Source organism: Meleagris gallopavo, chromosome 5, assembly GCF_905368555.1.
Source record: "Meleagris gallopavo chromosome 5, MGAL_WU_HG_1.1, whole genome shotgun sequence".
NCBI classification, from domain to species: domain Eukaryota; kingdom Metazoa; phylum Chordata; class Aves; order Galliformes; family Phasianidae; genus Meleagris; species Meleagris gallopavo.
The window spans coordinates 33,628,120-33,642,753 of record NC_139408.1 but is presented as its reverse complement, the minus strand read 5'-3'; the positions used below and the strand labels follow the sequence as shown (position 1 = coordinate 33,642,753).

Genomic DNA, 14,634 nt, shown 5'->3' with positions numbered 1-14,634 from the left:
ACTGTCAGCCCATCACCACGATGGCCACTAAACCATATCATCCAGTGTTACATTTACCCTTATGTAGAAAACCTCCAGGGACAGAGACTCCACCACCACGCTGGGCAGCCTGCTCCAATAATTGACCACTACTTCTGAGTAGAAATTTTTCCTAATACTCAGCCTGAACGTCCCAGAGCACATCTTAAGACCACTACCTCTTGTCCTATCACTAGTTAATTGTCAGAAGAGACTGACACCCACTCCACTACAACTTCCTTTCAACTAGTTGTAGAGAGCAAAATAGTCTTCCTGAGACTTCTCCAGACTAAACAATCCTGGCTCCTTCAGCCATTCCTCACAAGACCTATGAGCCACATCCATCACCAGCTTCATTGTCCTTCTCTGGACAAGCTCCAGGGCCTCAATGTCTTTCTTGTAGTGAGGGGCTAAAAACTGAATACAATACTCAAGGTGTGGCTTCACCAGTGCCAACTACACAGAAAAAATTACCTCCCTGATCCTTCTGACTACACTATTTCTAATACAAGCCAGGATGCCATTGGCTTTCTTGGCTGCCTGGGCACACAGTTGGCTCATGTTCAGCCTGCTGTTGACCAACGCCCCCAGATACTTCTCTTCTGCACAGCTTTCCAGCCACTCTGCTCCAAGCCTGTAGCATTGCATGGACTTACTGTGACCAAAGTGCAGGCCACAGCACTTGGTCTTGCTGAAGCTCATACAATTGGCCTCAGCCCATTGACCCTGTCTGTCCAGATACCTTTGTAGAGCCTTCCTACTCTCAGGCAGAGTAACACTTCCTCCCAGCTTGGTGTCATCTGCAAACTTACTGAGGCTGCACTCAATCCCCTCATCCAGATCATTAAAAAAGAACAGGACTGGCCCAAATATTGACTCCTGGGGAACATAACTCATGACTGATCGCCAACTGGATTTAACTTCTTTCACTCTCTGGGCCTGGCCTCCTAGCCAATTTTTAGTCAGTGAAAAGTATACTTGTCTAAGCCATGAGCTTCCAGCTTCTCCAGAATATTGTGGGAGACAAAAAAAAAAGGCTTTACTGAAGTCTAGGTAGACTACATCCACAGCCTTTTCCTTATCCTAGGTGAGTTATCAGGTCATAGAAGAAAAGGTTGGTTGTGCAGAGCCTGCCTTTCATGAAGCCATAGTTGTCCTCTGGTTGTCCCATTCCCCAATACTGAGGTCAGGTTGAAGGCCTCAGCTTAAGGACAGCTCTCATGCCCAGTGGAAGAAAAAGCTCTCAATGGGACTTCTCACAATTGTCTTATACTGCTTTTTTCACAGAAGCTTGATCCAAATTCATATCTGTGTTGTATCTGAACTCACCTTGAACACAGGCAACTAAAAGGCAACTAAACTTCTGAGGTGGGGAGGGGCAAGGGGAAGAGATGGCAGAGTCCCTAAGTGCACCCAGGATCATAATGTTTCCATATGATTGACTTATTCCTTGTTTCATCAGTTCTCTGAACACTGGTCAGCTGTTTCGGTAGTTCTCTATCCCAGTCAAACCTCTAATCCTGTCCTGGTTAACTTTATGATTCTGCCATAAGCAGAAGGGAAGAATCACTCAGATTCTGGGGGTTTTATTGTGTCTGATATTCATTTTCTTTCCCTCATAATCATTAGATATGAAGAATGAAAATTTTCCAGATGCTAAGAAAAGATGAAAGGCAGGATTTCATAAGGAGAAAAGACTCTTTGAACTTTCAATATAGAGAATATACATATACATAACATTAATGGTTGAGTTCAGCTTTTAAACCATGGTCTTTCAACTTTTCCAAATCACCTTATTACTATGAAACATATTTCAAATGGAGCCAGCTGAACGTGTACTGTTTTTTAAATATCTATCCCAGAAGTCTATAATTAATTCAGATTAATTATATTAAATCAAAGAATTACAGAATTAGGACATCAATAAAGATATTTATAAACAAAATTATAACCTTGTTATTGCTTAAAGAAGCTTGGCATACTTTTTTCTTGAACAGTTGAGCAGGTTTTTTTTTAATTTGTGTCCTAATATGTAAAGGCAGTACGTTTGTAACAACAAACAGAAATACAGTGAGTAGATCTATATTCCATGACAGTGATGGCATCTGTGATTTGCACAGTACTGTGGACTGAACAGAGGCAAATGAATCTATTTTATTTTTAAGAAGTTTTAAAAAAAATTCTATGTAGATTTGACGATCTTTTTTACTACCTGATAATGATATTACACTCTTCCTGATTATGGATTATAATAACGAAAACAGAAGTTGAATATATCCTGAAAAAAAGCCAATTTTTTTGTATATTGTTATTTCCTGCCAAGTAAATCCAAATATCTATTGACAAAAAATAAACTTGCTGTGTTGTATGAGACTAGAGAGACACAATGTAGGTAGGCCTACTTGCCTTATCCTCAGTAAAATAGGGATCCAGATCACAAACAGACTTCCTCTAGTGTCCTTTAATTGACATTTGAGTTTAAATTTAACTGCCAGAAATCATCCCACTCATCGAATAAACCTGGCAATGCTGCAAAGAACTGTGACCTCAGATCCCAAGTCATACAGAAATTGCTTTGGACTGTGGTTACTCAAGTAAAAAAACAATACAGCAGAAATGACTGCTGTTCATTGACATGCACTGAGCCTTGAGAGATACTTTTGCTTGCAAATGTTTACTCAGCTATGTATCACTTTCAACAGCTAAGAAATTTCTTCTAGATATCATTTGGTCATGCTTTGTTCTCTTCTCCAATCCTCAGAGAAACAAAATAAACAAGTCTCAGTAATTCTATGCTCTGGAAGCAACATTTTAGATCTTAAGCAAACAAATAGTAGAGGATATGAAAGCAAGCCTATCAGAATTCTCTCATACTCACCTGCTAGAAATCAGCACAACTGAGGAGAAATGAGTCATTTTAAAGCAGAGACCTTCAGAGGAAAGAAAATAAAAGTAGTGGCTGAAAAACTCACGGAAAACATGAAATATTTCAAAATACAAAATGGATAATATTTTTATTGCAGTAAGAGTTACTTATCTGCATACTACCTACATACATAAGGAAAAGGTAATAAGTACTTCAGTATACATGAACTCTCCACTAATAGAAGTTAAGTGTGGTGTTTTACATTCAAAATTAAGGATGTAGAACAAGAGAAGTAGAGCAAGAAAAGATAAGGGAGATAAAATTCAAGGAACACGTTGACTATTTGTGTATAGAATCATAGAAACCCAGGTTGGCAAAGATCCACAAGATCACCCAGTCCAACCATCCACCATCAACAATAGTTCTCACTAAACCATGTCCCTCAACACAAAATCCAAACATTCCTTGAACACCTCCAGGATCAGTGTCTCCACCACCTCCCTGGGCAGCCCATTCCAGTACCTGACCACTCTTTCAAAAAAGTAGTATTTCCTAATGTCCAGCCTGAATCTTCCCTGGGGCTGCTTGAAGCCATTCCCTCTAGTTCTATCACTAGTTACATGAGAGAAGAGGCCGACCCCCAGTTCACTACAATCTCCCTTCAGGTGGTTATAGAGAGCAATAAGGTTTCCCCTGAACCTCCTCTTCTCCAGACTGAACAATCCCAGCTCCTTCAGCAGCTCCTCATAAGGCCTCATACAGACACAGTACTACATTTATCCAATATTAATACCCATCTAGTGTCACCTAAAGGGTACAGTAACATGCACATTAAAATGAGAGCTAAAACAATTCAATATTGTCTAAGAAAATATTAAAAAGTAAACTTTTTTAATAGACTATACAATTATAAATTAAGATAATAAGAAATTGTATGCATTATTTTTGGCAAATTTGAAAATTTTATATGTGTTCTTTATGGCTACTTACATGTACTTAATGCTTAGAAGTGTTTTGTTTTTGCGTTCTCCCATATTCATTGTTCTCTCTCTATGTTGTTGCCAGTTAATTGACTGTTAATGGGCCTGCAGCTGTGCCTAGTCCATATTTCTGATGTTACCCAAAGACCTTCTTTCTTGAAAATACTCCTGAGGACTTCAAAATTCCATCACAAAACCAATACCATTTTCTTTTCTTCACACAGTACTATTCTTTTTCTGCTAGACATAGCCTTGTGAACAAGAGTTAATTGCAGATAAGGTAGATCTTAAGTATACTACTCACATTTCAGCCTTGGGAGGAAAAGCAAAATTATACTTCAGAAAACAGAAAGTTATTATTTACATACACTCACAAAATCTTAATGCAGAACATAAAGTCTAAGAACTCTGCTATATTTAACTAGAGCTTTTGTGTCTAATGACATAGATTTAAAGCTGCACTTCATGCTTTCATCCAAAACAACCTGATGAGTTGAGATATCAGCCCAGGTAAGCAATGTGTGGTGCATTGATCCAGACAGCAGCAAAGCACACAGCTGCTCACTCCAGCCCCCAGAAGGACAGGGGAGAGAAAAGAAAGAGCAAAAATGAGAAAACAGGTGGGTTGACATAAAGGCAGTTTAATATGTGAAAGAAAGAAAAAAATCAATTGATGCTAAGACAGTCACTCACTCACTCAGTACCTCCCACAAGCAGACTAATAAACAGCTGCTCTCCAAGCAATTGAGTCTTTAGGGATGAAAATACCTTCCCTTGTTCTCCTATCCCAGTTTTTACTACTGAGCATAAAGTTCGATGCGACAAATATCCCTATGGCCACTTTGGGTCAGATGTCTGACTGCGTCCCATCTTGCCGACTCTAAGCCACCTTACTGCAGGGACAGAGTACTGCAACTCTTCAGCAATGGTCAAAACACTGATGTATTATTAACACTGTTAGAGCTAGTAATCCAAAACACAGCATCATATAGGCTGCTACAAAGAAAGTTAACTCCATTCTCACCAGACTCAGTACAGCTGGGAGATAAAATGTTGAGTTATTTATTTACTATTTATATTTATTACTATTGTTTCTTTATTTAAGATCACACACACAAAAAGGTCCACATAAATGTGGTCACATTTTCCTCCAGGCTGTATTACTATCTTAAGTATTCTTGGGCTGTCATAATGATTGCTGGAATGGGATGAGAGTATGTCAGTGATGAGCAGTGAGAGAAAAGCAGATATTACTGCACGATGAGAGCACTCAGAAAGACTTGCTGAAATTGCTTTTTAGTAGTAGATATAACAATGTGGGTAATTATTTTAGAATTTAAACAGCATTTTGCACTTAATGAGACATTCATTCATGGAATTTAATGAATTTTAAGGGATTCTTTTTTTAGGACAAGTCTTTATATGACAAACATAAGACTAGTTTTTTGTTTTTTAAATATTGATGTTGTCACCATTACTACAAAACACTGAGTAAGAATTCACAGAAAGTGATATCTGAACATGTCGGTTTAGTATCAAAACATTACCAGGAGAAGTATCACAGTTTGTCAGGTTAAAGAGAAAGATATAAGTGAAATGGTCTCATGGTCTGTATATAGGCTTGGAACAAGGAATTGCATCTTAGCTCTAATCATCTCAGTTCCTTCAATTATCTCAAGGAAATTACAGTTTCCTCCCTTGTTTTCCTTCAACTAACGGAAAATAACGTAGCCTATGACACTATATAGATCTGCGCACATATTTTGAATGATTCTCATCCTCAGGATTTCTCTCTTGGCCTACTGCTTGCAGAGCAACTATGTACCAGCAGCAGACTGTCTAGGAGACCAGCAAAAAGCTATTAAGAGCTTTTTGAACAGTATTAAATGAAACTAATGAAAATTCTACAGAATTAACTTGCTCCTGAAAGTTACATCCTTCTGCTTTCCCACCTATCCCATATATTATCCAATCCTACCTCCTTCTTCCAAGTTGGAGAGAAATTAGTATTTATATGCATAGGAATACTCAAATCATCCTGAAAACATTACATATTGCAGGCCTCTCTTCTTCCATCCCTCATTGCTCTACTGCAAGTTCTCACTGAATCTTGACCTCCCCACCACCAGGTTCTGCAAACCAGAGAAAAACCTTGCACTATTTTTGGAGTCAATTGAAAGCAATTGAGTAGGATTTATTGTTGTTGCACAAGGAAAAGGAGATTGTTTAGTTACATTGTTCAATAAAGAAAACAATACTTCTTTGTAAGTGTCTAAAGAATTTCCATGAATAGTGTGAGTTAAGTTGGGAAAACCATTAAGATAAATACCTTTCTTTTATGTACCGTAATGGCAACAAACTGAATAGGCCTGTCCTTCTTAACTAATCTTTCTTTTTTTACTCGCATGAGGTGCATCTATCACCCTACATCTGCTCTAAATGTAGAATTGATACCTGCACAGAATGTGCTCTATAATCTGCCTTGTGTCATTACTGAATTTAGCTTCTTAATTAGTGCTATTGCCTCTGAGGTTTTGCATGCACCAGATAAAATAGTATTGACTGAAAATTCACACTGGTCTTTCTGTTAAAATCATTTGATTTTTACATTCAATATTATTCGAAATAATCTTTTCAGATGAAAAAAAAAATTGCTCTTTACATACTAGATTGTTCTTTTTAAATAAAATCTTATTTATTTTTATTCCTATTCATAACATTTCCGTGCTCTTAGCAGTCAATTGTCCTCTTTACTTAAAATGGAATGCTGCAAATCCTTCTTCATCACTAGACAGTATGACATTTTTACCCCACTGTCAGTTCTGGTTCTACCTACTGTAGTCACTTCTCTGAAAGAGTACAAATCAGGAAGTCATCAGAACTCATATATGATATCTGGAAAAAAAATCACTTAGTTATTTCTTACCTCCCCATTTGTTTACATATCCCAGTTTTTCAACTACTTGCTTGCATATCATCAGCATCTTAATGACATGTTGACTTCTTTGTGTTGCTAATCTTGAAATCGAAATCCAGTAGAACATTTAAAAGCATGAAAAGTTTCAATCTATCCTCATTTAGTGATAGATTCACAGCTGTAGTGCATTTTTTCTGTGATATATTTGCAAAAACAATTTTTGTCCTTTAAACTCAGTACTAATAAATTCTACCTTGAGCTACATGGTGGCTATTCACAGAAATAAAGCAAGCTGCATAACCATATTCTGCTTTGAACACTACCTTCAAGGAAAAAATCTTAGAATGAAAGGGAATGGGAAGAGGGAAGGGGAAGGAAAAGAATGGTGAAGAGAAAGAAGGGGGAGGAAGAAAATAAAAGGGAAAAGAAATGCAAAATTTGGAGTTCTATCAGATGTTTTTGTTTTTATCGCATCAATTAAGCTGACATCAGAGAAAATTGTAGTGAATCACACTATAATCAGACACACTAATAACAGACCAAACTTTGCTTTGGACAAAATAGTTACAGGACATGCTGCAATTATAAGGCAGCATGGATGGGCCCAACTATGTTCACTTTACCTAGAAACAGATAACAACAGTAGTGAATAGCAGGCATACCAGGAAAGCCATCAGCATAATCTAGATTCCAGAAAAAAAACTCTGAAAATCTAGAGTGCATACTGAAATTGTAAGCTTACTCTACAATATATTCTTTGCTTTTTGTTCCCTAAAGCTGAAATTAGCACATGTGATGTGTGGAAATCAAATTCTATAACCACAGAGTAGTTATAAAGTAGGTATGTTTAATCAACGCTGTGCACATGCCAGATGCAGAGGGGGTATTCCCACCTAGATGGCATACCAGAAGGCAGGAAAGGCTCATACTTAAAGAACAAACTGCTTACATATGTATGCATTATAATTCCAAGACAAGGTTGGGTTATTACAGTGAGTCCCAAGAATGATTGACATCTTCCCCCACTCCAAATCTCAATTTTTTTACACATGTGTATCTGTTGATGGTTGTTTGGTGGTCTTTCTGATGAAAGCCATCATCTTATTTTTCTTTGACCTGGGTCAGGTTGGAGGACACTTGGCTGGTTCTGGTTGGTTATCTTATCACCTACAACACCATCCACCAATCTGCTGCTTCTTCATTAATTTGTGGGTTTACTGTCCGAGCCTGCTACCTTGCATTCCAGAGATAGGTAGCTAATAACATTATTTGGAGAAACAGGGGACCTGCTGTCTGTACTAATTTTGTAGAAAAGCATTTTTATTGGCAGCCAAACCTGGCTTAGCAAGGTCAGATCTGTAGCTGCCAATTCAGCGCCCCAAGAAAGCACATAACTTTTAACCTAACTTGTTTTCCTTAATTCGTGGTCACCTACATGATGGCAGGACTTAACACTATTTTGTGTATTCACATGTGAATAGTATATGTTTTTGTAGTGCAGCCCAGTTCAACTTCATAAAGCTTGCTTCTATTACTAACAAGAACGATTGTGTTTTACTATTGTGAATCCTCCTCTTATAGGAGATAAATTCACAAAACAAACAAGCAGCAAAAAAAAAAAAAAAAAAAAAAAAGTGATGGTTCTTCAGATAGTCATGAAATATGGTAAAGAGAAAATTTGTATGACCCAGACACTGTAAAGAAGCTTCATGGGATTTTGGATTAATAGATTTTTTTTGTGAGGGCAGTTTGGTCTGTTACATCTATTCTCTTGCTCAGCACAGACACGAACATGTTTAGAACTAGAAGAGAAGAATCGTCTAATATTGCTCTTCATTTCAGAACATTTCCAAAGTGGACTGTGGACTGAAATGTTGAGTATATGAAACTTTAAGAAATCCTTCCACTGAGTCATCAAAGTTATTGTACTGCTTACCATATGAGCTCCAGTTGCCTATTAAGCCTACTTGTTGGATAGCCTCAGAAACCAAATTATATAGTTAATTCCACTTATATTCCTGCAAGGTTGCTCTTGAATGGTGGTTTCCAGATATGTGCATGAAGTTTTCTTGTTTTGATTTCCTAATATTTCTTCAGTATTTACAGAGGTTCTTCATCTGTTCCTCCTTTTGGGATTTTTCAGTGTTAATAGAACTGTAGTCCACTAAAACTACCAACAACAACAAAAATCATCCAAAAGTCCAGTGGACAGGCATCTGTCTGCCTTTGATACACAAGGATTCCACACTTCTGTACTTTGATACACCACCACTTCTCTACAATGCTAAAGACTTCCTGTATGTCTGAAGTAAATTCAATAGATGCTTTAGGTCCAGCCTTAAGCAGAATGCCACACTGCAGAATTCAGAGTTGCCAGTTCTAGTTAATTCCATGACTGAAATCTTCATTAGGAGAAGCCAGTACTACAATGCTATGAGAAACTTCTGCTTTTCCTCAATTTTAGCCAGGCCTGTGAGAAAATCCTCTCCCAGTGTTTTCTCACCACACTTGCTTGCCCAGAAGACTTCAAGGATTGTCATGGTTTTATGATTTTTGGTTATTTCTATTCCACATCATAACATCATATAGTGCACTGGGAGTTAAAGAAGTAATGCTCCAGTTCCGGGCACCTGTCTGGAAGAGAAGAAGTACATTCCCCAGAAGATTGTTCACTGTCTGTCATCATACCTGCTCAGGGTGAACACATATAAGGCCTTGGTAGGTCACCTGACATCCTTGTGTTTTATCGTCAGGCTTTCTCGCTGCTGCTTGTCCCAACTGCACACCATTAGTGTAAGGTTTTCAGCTTTTTCAGACATTCTTTCTCTCATTATCTTTGATTTATTAATTCAATTCTAATTATATTGTATTATAGTGTGTTACCTTGCATTCCGAAACCATGCTTAGTAAATTGGTTTGTTTCTCCTCAGATTGATGCCACTTTTAAAAATTATTTGGGGTCACCTGTTTCCCCTTTCTGGGGCGCGGATCTGTGAATCCCTCCACCCTGCTTGTCATGGAACCAGGCCGAGCCAGCATGTAAACATTCTTTATGGAGAATGTGGGCAAATTCTGCTTTTAAAACGAATCTCTCTCTGATCTCAGAGGGCTTCGTTAGGGAAACATCTCTTTTGCAGGTGCCCACTAACAACTTAACCTTGAAAGTCCAGGCAGACTGCCAGTATTCTGGGATATTTGTAAACTTTGAGCACTGCTATCTTACTTCTCTAAAGAGAGAAAAAAAATAAATGCTTTCTCTTGTAATACTGCTTTTCAAGGGACTGCATGCCATCGTTTTCTCTTTTTTAATGCTCAAAACGTGCTGGGCCTTAATTAAGTTTGCCATTTTGCTCTGTGGAGCTATAGGTGTATATAATTGATTGAAAACAATGGTGGAAATAACTATCTGGTATTTGCATACAATGTGGCATACAACTCCAGAGGGAATTGCTAATTCTACAGAACTTGTGCTTTTTAAACAGGCTCTCAGTCTCTCCCTTGAATCCTTTATGCATTTTTTGAATGCTCTTCTGATCACGTTAATCTCCCTGAATGTATTACTCATCATTTCACTCAGTATTTGTATTTATCATATTTTGAAGAAGCCTTCCCCAAAACCTGAGAATACTGTGTAGCAGGGAGTGTGGAGAGGCTTGGGAGAGTCTTTAGAGAGATGGACATCCTTGGTGTCATGGAACTTCACTCCTCAACACCTCAAAGACCCTGAGAGCCTAAACAGATATTTGAGACAGGGATGTTGCAGCTTAGGCAGATCTGAGAAGGCACAAGTGATTTGGGGCCTGGCTAATGCTTATCGGACCTTATTCAACACTATCTCAAGGAGGGAGATAGTTTCTGAAATTGAGAGAGAGAGTCTCCGTGCTGAAAGAGAGTGTCTCAGAGCTGAAAGGGAGACTTTGAGCATAATGTGAGAATACTAAGAACCTAAATTTTAGGCCTAGATGTCTCAAGACGCCTTCTGACTGATATTTGTCTTTCTTGTCTATCATGTTCTCTTTCTAAAAAATAACGGAGGTATTTTTCCAAATAATTTTGTTTTCTTTCTATGAAGTATCCCTTGCTCTGTAATTCAAGTAAAAAGAAGACATAAAAGACAAACTGACCATACAGTATGTTTGTTTCAATCCAGAACTTAGATCCCCTTTTATGTCACTGAATACCAAATATTGGGCAAGAAAGTATCTGTACAAGAAGGAGTGCATATATGCATAGAAATTAAGCTGAAGTCTACGACATTATTTAGTAGACTATTATTACTGTTACATATGGAAATATGAACAACATATTTAAAACGAAAATATCTCTTGATTTGAAAATATTTATGCCACTGTGTTGTATTCCTACACCTGAACACGTTTTATTTAGACATAAGACACAATAGGGTATGAATTATTGCACACTAATTCACAACTAATGTGTTACTGCAAATGAAGCTAAAGGCTGAGTGCAATCAACTCATTTTCATCAGTACAACATTAATTCACACACCAGAAGATCCTAATGCACTTTTAAAAATATTTTTTCAAAAGGTCACAGATTCTAAAAATAAATGGTAATGTAACCAGGGTCAGTTCCAAGAACAATTTACCATTGGTCTGTTCTATGTCTTTTAAAAATAATTGCATATATCACAGAGAACTTGGATGAGGAAGACCCAAACCTAAACAACTTCCTGATTTCAGCAATAAACTTGCATGTAAGCCCACTGAATAGGGACTTCATGGTCATGCCTGGTAAATAATAATAGAGAAGGATATATCTGTTGAATATGTTCCATCAAAGCAATGTAAATCTAGATGATGTACCACGCCATTTTAAACAGAAATGCTATCGGTGAAGGACGTTTCTGGGTTTATTGACAAGCATTATGAACTATGCAGCTTCCACACTGCTAGGCCTAAGGAAGGTTCTAGTTTTGATTTGTTATTCCATATGCAGCTTTTGAGATGAAATACCTTGGACTTTTACAGGACAGTGTTTACTCAGGTCTTACACTGTATTAATTAGACACTCCAAAGCTATATATTGTATGGGTTGTAAGTATGTTTTTAGGGAAGCTAATGCTATCCTTTGCTAATGTTTAAGAATAGAGTGTGTGCCCATGTCATGGTTTCTGTTAAGAATAGGTCGAGAACAGGTTAAGAATGAGGAGTGACGTAATGAGTTTCCTGGGGCTCTTCCTGGGGAGAGTCTATCTTGTCTTTTTTTTTCTCTTCTATTGAGACTGACAAGAAACAGAACTATAGAGGAAACTTATGCATGTGTTCCATTTGGAGGTCTGTTCTACAGGAAATGGTAGCTCCAAAAACATAAGAGCCTCAAGAGATAGAAGAGTTCCGAAGTCCAGGGTTCATCAATGCTGAAGAACACAAAGGTGAATATATAGGTACTATATTGTATTTGTAAAACCAAGGTTTCTGAAGTGGCATTTATTATGATGAAGAAAACAGCTGTTCTTCCTAGTTTAGACACATCTGTCAGGTACAGACTAACTCACTCTGTGCCCCATAAAAAATGTTGTGTGTACTATCAAGTTGGTAGGAAATTCCTAAAGCATAGGCAAAATACTGCTGGTTTTACACTAACGAAAATAATTGTCGTGCTGACAAGGGAATAGATGTGTCAGAAGATGGCAGAGCTGTGCCACATGAGTTAAGGGGCTAGGATGCTGTCTAGGGCCCCTGGTGAGTTAATACCAGGTTTCTTCAGAGATGAAAAATAATAATTAAACGCTGCTTGTCAATTAATGCCAACTTAAAGAAAAGTCCTACACTTAGATTAAGTGAGGAGATTGGGTTGCTTGAAAACAGCAAGAAAGGAGGAAGAAAAGAACTATGAAGTAATGAAAGATGTAAGGTAAAAAGGGAAAATAATTAAACACACATGCACTTACGCAGAGTTGGAGCACTCATATTTCTAATTAGAATTTCAGTGCAGGAGCCCAATTTAACCTTAGGGAGTCTTTATTGTCATGTCAGTGTTGTGCACAGCACTCATTGTAATGCTGATATACTAGGTTCAATTTTCATATTGTATTTAACAGAATGCTATTCTTTATATGTGCAACAAATATTTCACTTTTAAGGGTAATATAGTGGATGTCTATAATGTCTGTTTGTAAGAAGTTCTTTTTACTGGGAGCATGACAACTGGTCACCAGAAAACTGATAACCAGAAAAGTTAATTACTTTTTCTAATACTGACGAATGCATACAGAGATTGCTTCAATTGACAGAGATCTCATATTTCTGAGATATTATGCTGTACTGGCATTACCTCAGAGGCAAGTGTTTATGATTGTATAACACAACCAGAAGAAAGAAGGCACAAAAACGCTCAAGCATTTAACAGGTGAAAAATGTACTGAAATGGAATAATCATAACAGTTCTAGAATAACTGTGCTCCACAGCATGTTTCAACCTCTGAAGAAATCTATGAATTTGAAGAGTTGTTTCCCTTATTTTGAGTCTCATCTTGAAAAAGCAGTCAGGAGAGCAGGAAGTTAATGAGACAAATTAAGTGGTTCTGAAAAACACTAGATTCCATAAAATATCTCTTTAGAAGTTATGGATATAATTCTTACTAGCTGTTTTTAGATCTGTCAGAGACCTATTTCTCATTCCTAAAGCCCACTTTCTTAAAAATATTTGAGAGGAGCTGAAAATTTTTAAATTTAACTGAAAACGAACATTTCACAAATATTTGGGTTTTATCTAATTTAGATTAACAAATTCTTTACTCCCTCCTGTGTAACCTGATTTATCATATTACTTTTGACCAAAATATACTGTAGTTTCTTCAAACACCTAGACAAATTTTAGTCAGGTTTCATAGATGGCAGGTAAGGTGATGTCGGAAGGGTTAATTTTCTGTTCCTCCACCAACAATGCTCAATGGGGCATATGTGCTTCTGGTCATGTGATGCAATTACAGCTGACAGCTTGCCCTGTCCCCTGAACAGCTGGGTCTGAATCTCAGATTAATGTACTTAAAACAGTAAAATCTTTGTAAAACACAATGACAAAAATGACAACACTTTCTTGAGTATATCCTGCTGACCAGTTCCTTTCATAGGAAATTACTGGCATAGGTTCAAACAAAATAGAGTAAAGGAGCAAAGGAACCAGTGAAATTTTTATTACCTGTGTATTTCATAAAAATATTTGGTTTGCAGATTCTTTAAAGATATCTTTATTCCAATAGATGGATTTTTAAAATCATCCTTCTTTAAATCCCTGGGAGGTTTACATGCTTCTTGCACACTTGCATCTGCTAAGCCTTTTTTTGCTCAAGACGAATAATTCATGACTCTTGAGTTTGCACACGTTTCCCATATGTCTAAAAAATCATATGCTCTCACTCCTTTCTTGTCAGAGATTTTCATTCTTCCATACATTTATCGAGGAAGAAAACTGCAAAAGTACTTTATTTTCACAAGTTTTTCACCAACTGCTTTACATTTTGAATCCCTATACATTTACAAGAGTATTCCCATGGAAACCAGAAAGTAATTCTCTCTACAATTTTCCTGGCAAGTAAATACATGTAAAAATGCATTTAGTAATTTTAGAGCACTTTCAGTGATTTAGTTGTAGCTCAGATTTCTAAGATTGTATTTTGAGTTCTGTGTTGGGGAATTCTTGAGAAAGGCAGGGAGCTCTACTAACACTCTTAAAGATTCAGATGCTAGCATGGGTTCTCCGATAGGCTCAGTGTAGCTATGTCATGACTTTCCTACCAATGACATGGTTTATCATATATCTTCTTTTTTTTTTTGCTTCAAGTGCTATGCACTCAAGAAGTTATGTATGTCTTTCCTGTGATATTCTTC

The 14,634-nt window shown here is 37.3% G+C and overlaps 1 protein-coding gene across 4 annotated transcripts in view; it reads right to left on the bottom strand.

Moving 5' to 3' along the window:
* The window catches only part of LOC116216677 (uncharacterized), a 201,823-nt gene that overhangs the window by 87,636 nt on the left and 99,553 nt on the right, over positions 1–14,634 (bottom strand). Inside the window, exon 3 of one of the 4 annotated variants that reach the window (XM_085225144.1) lies at positions 2,897–2,948. The exons of the other annotated variants lie outside the window; for them this stretch is intronic. Coding sequence (XP_085081270.1) covers positions 2,897–2,948 — 52 coding nt within the window. The remainder of the gene's footprint in view (positions 1–2,896; positions 2,949–14,634) is intronic. 4 annotated transcript variants of the gene reach the window in all.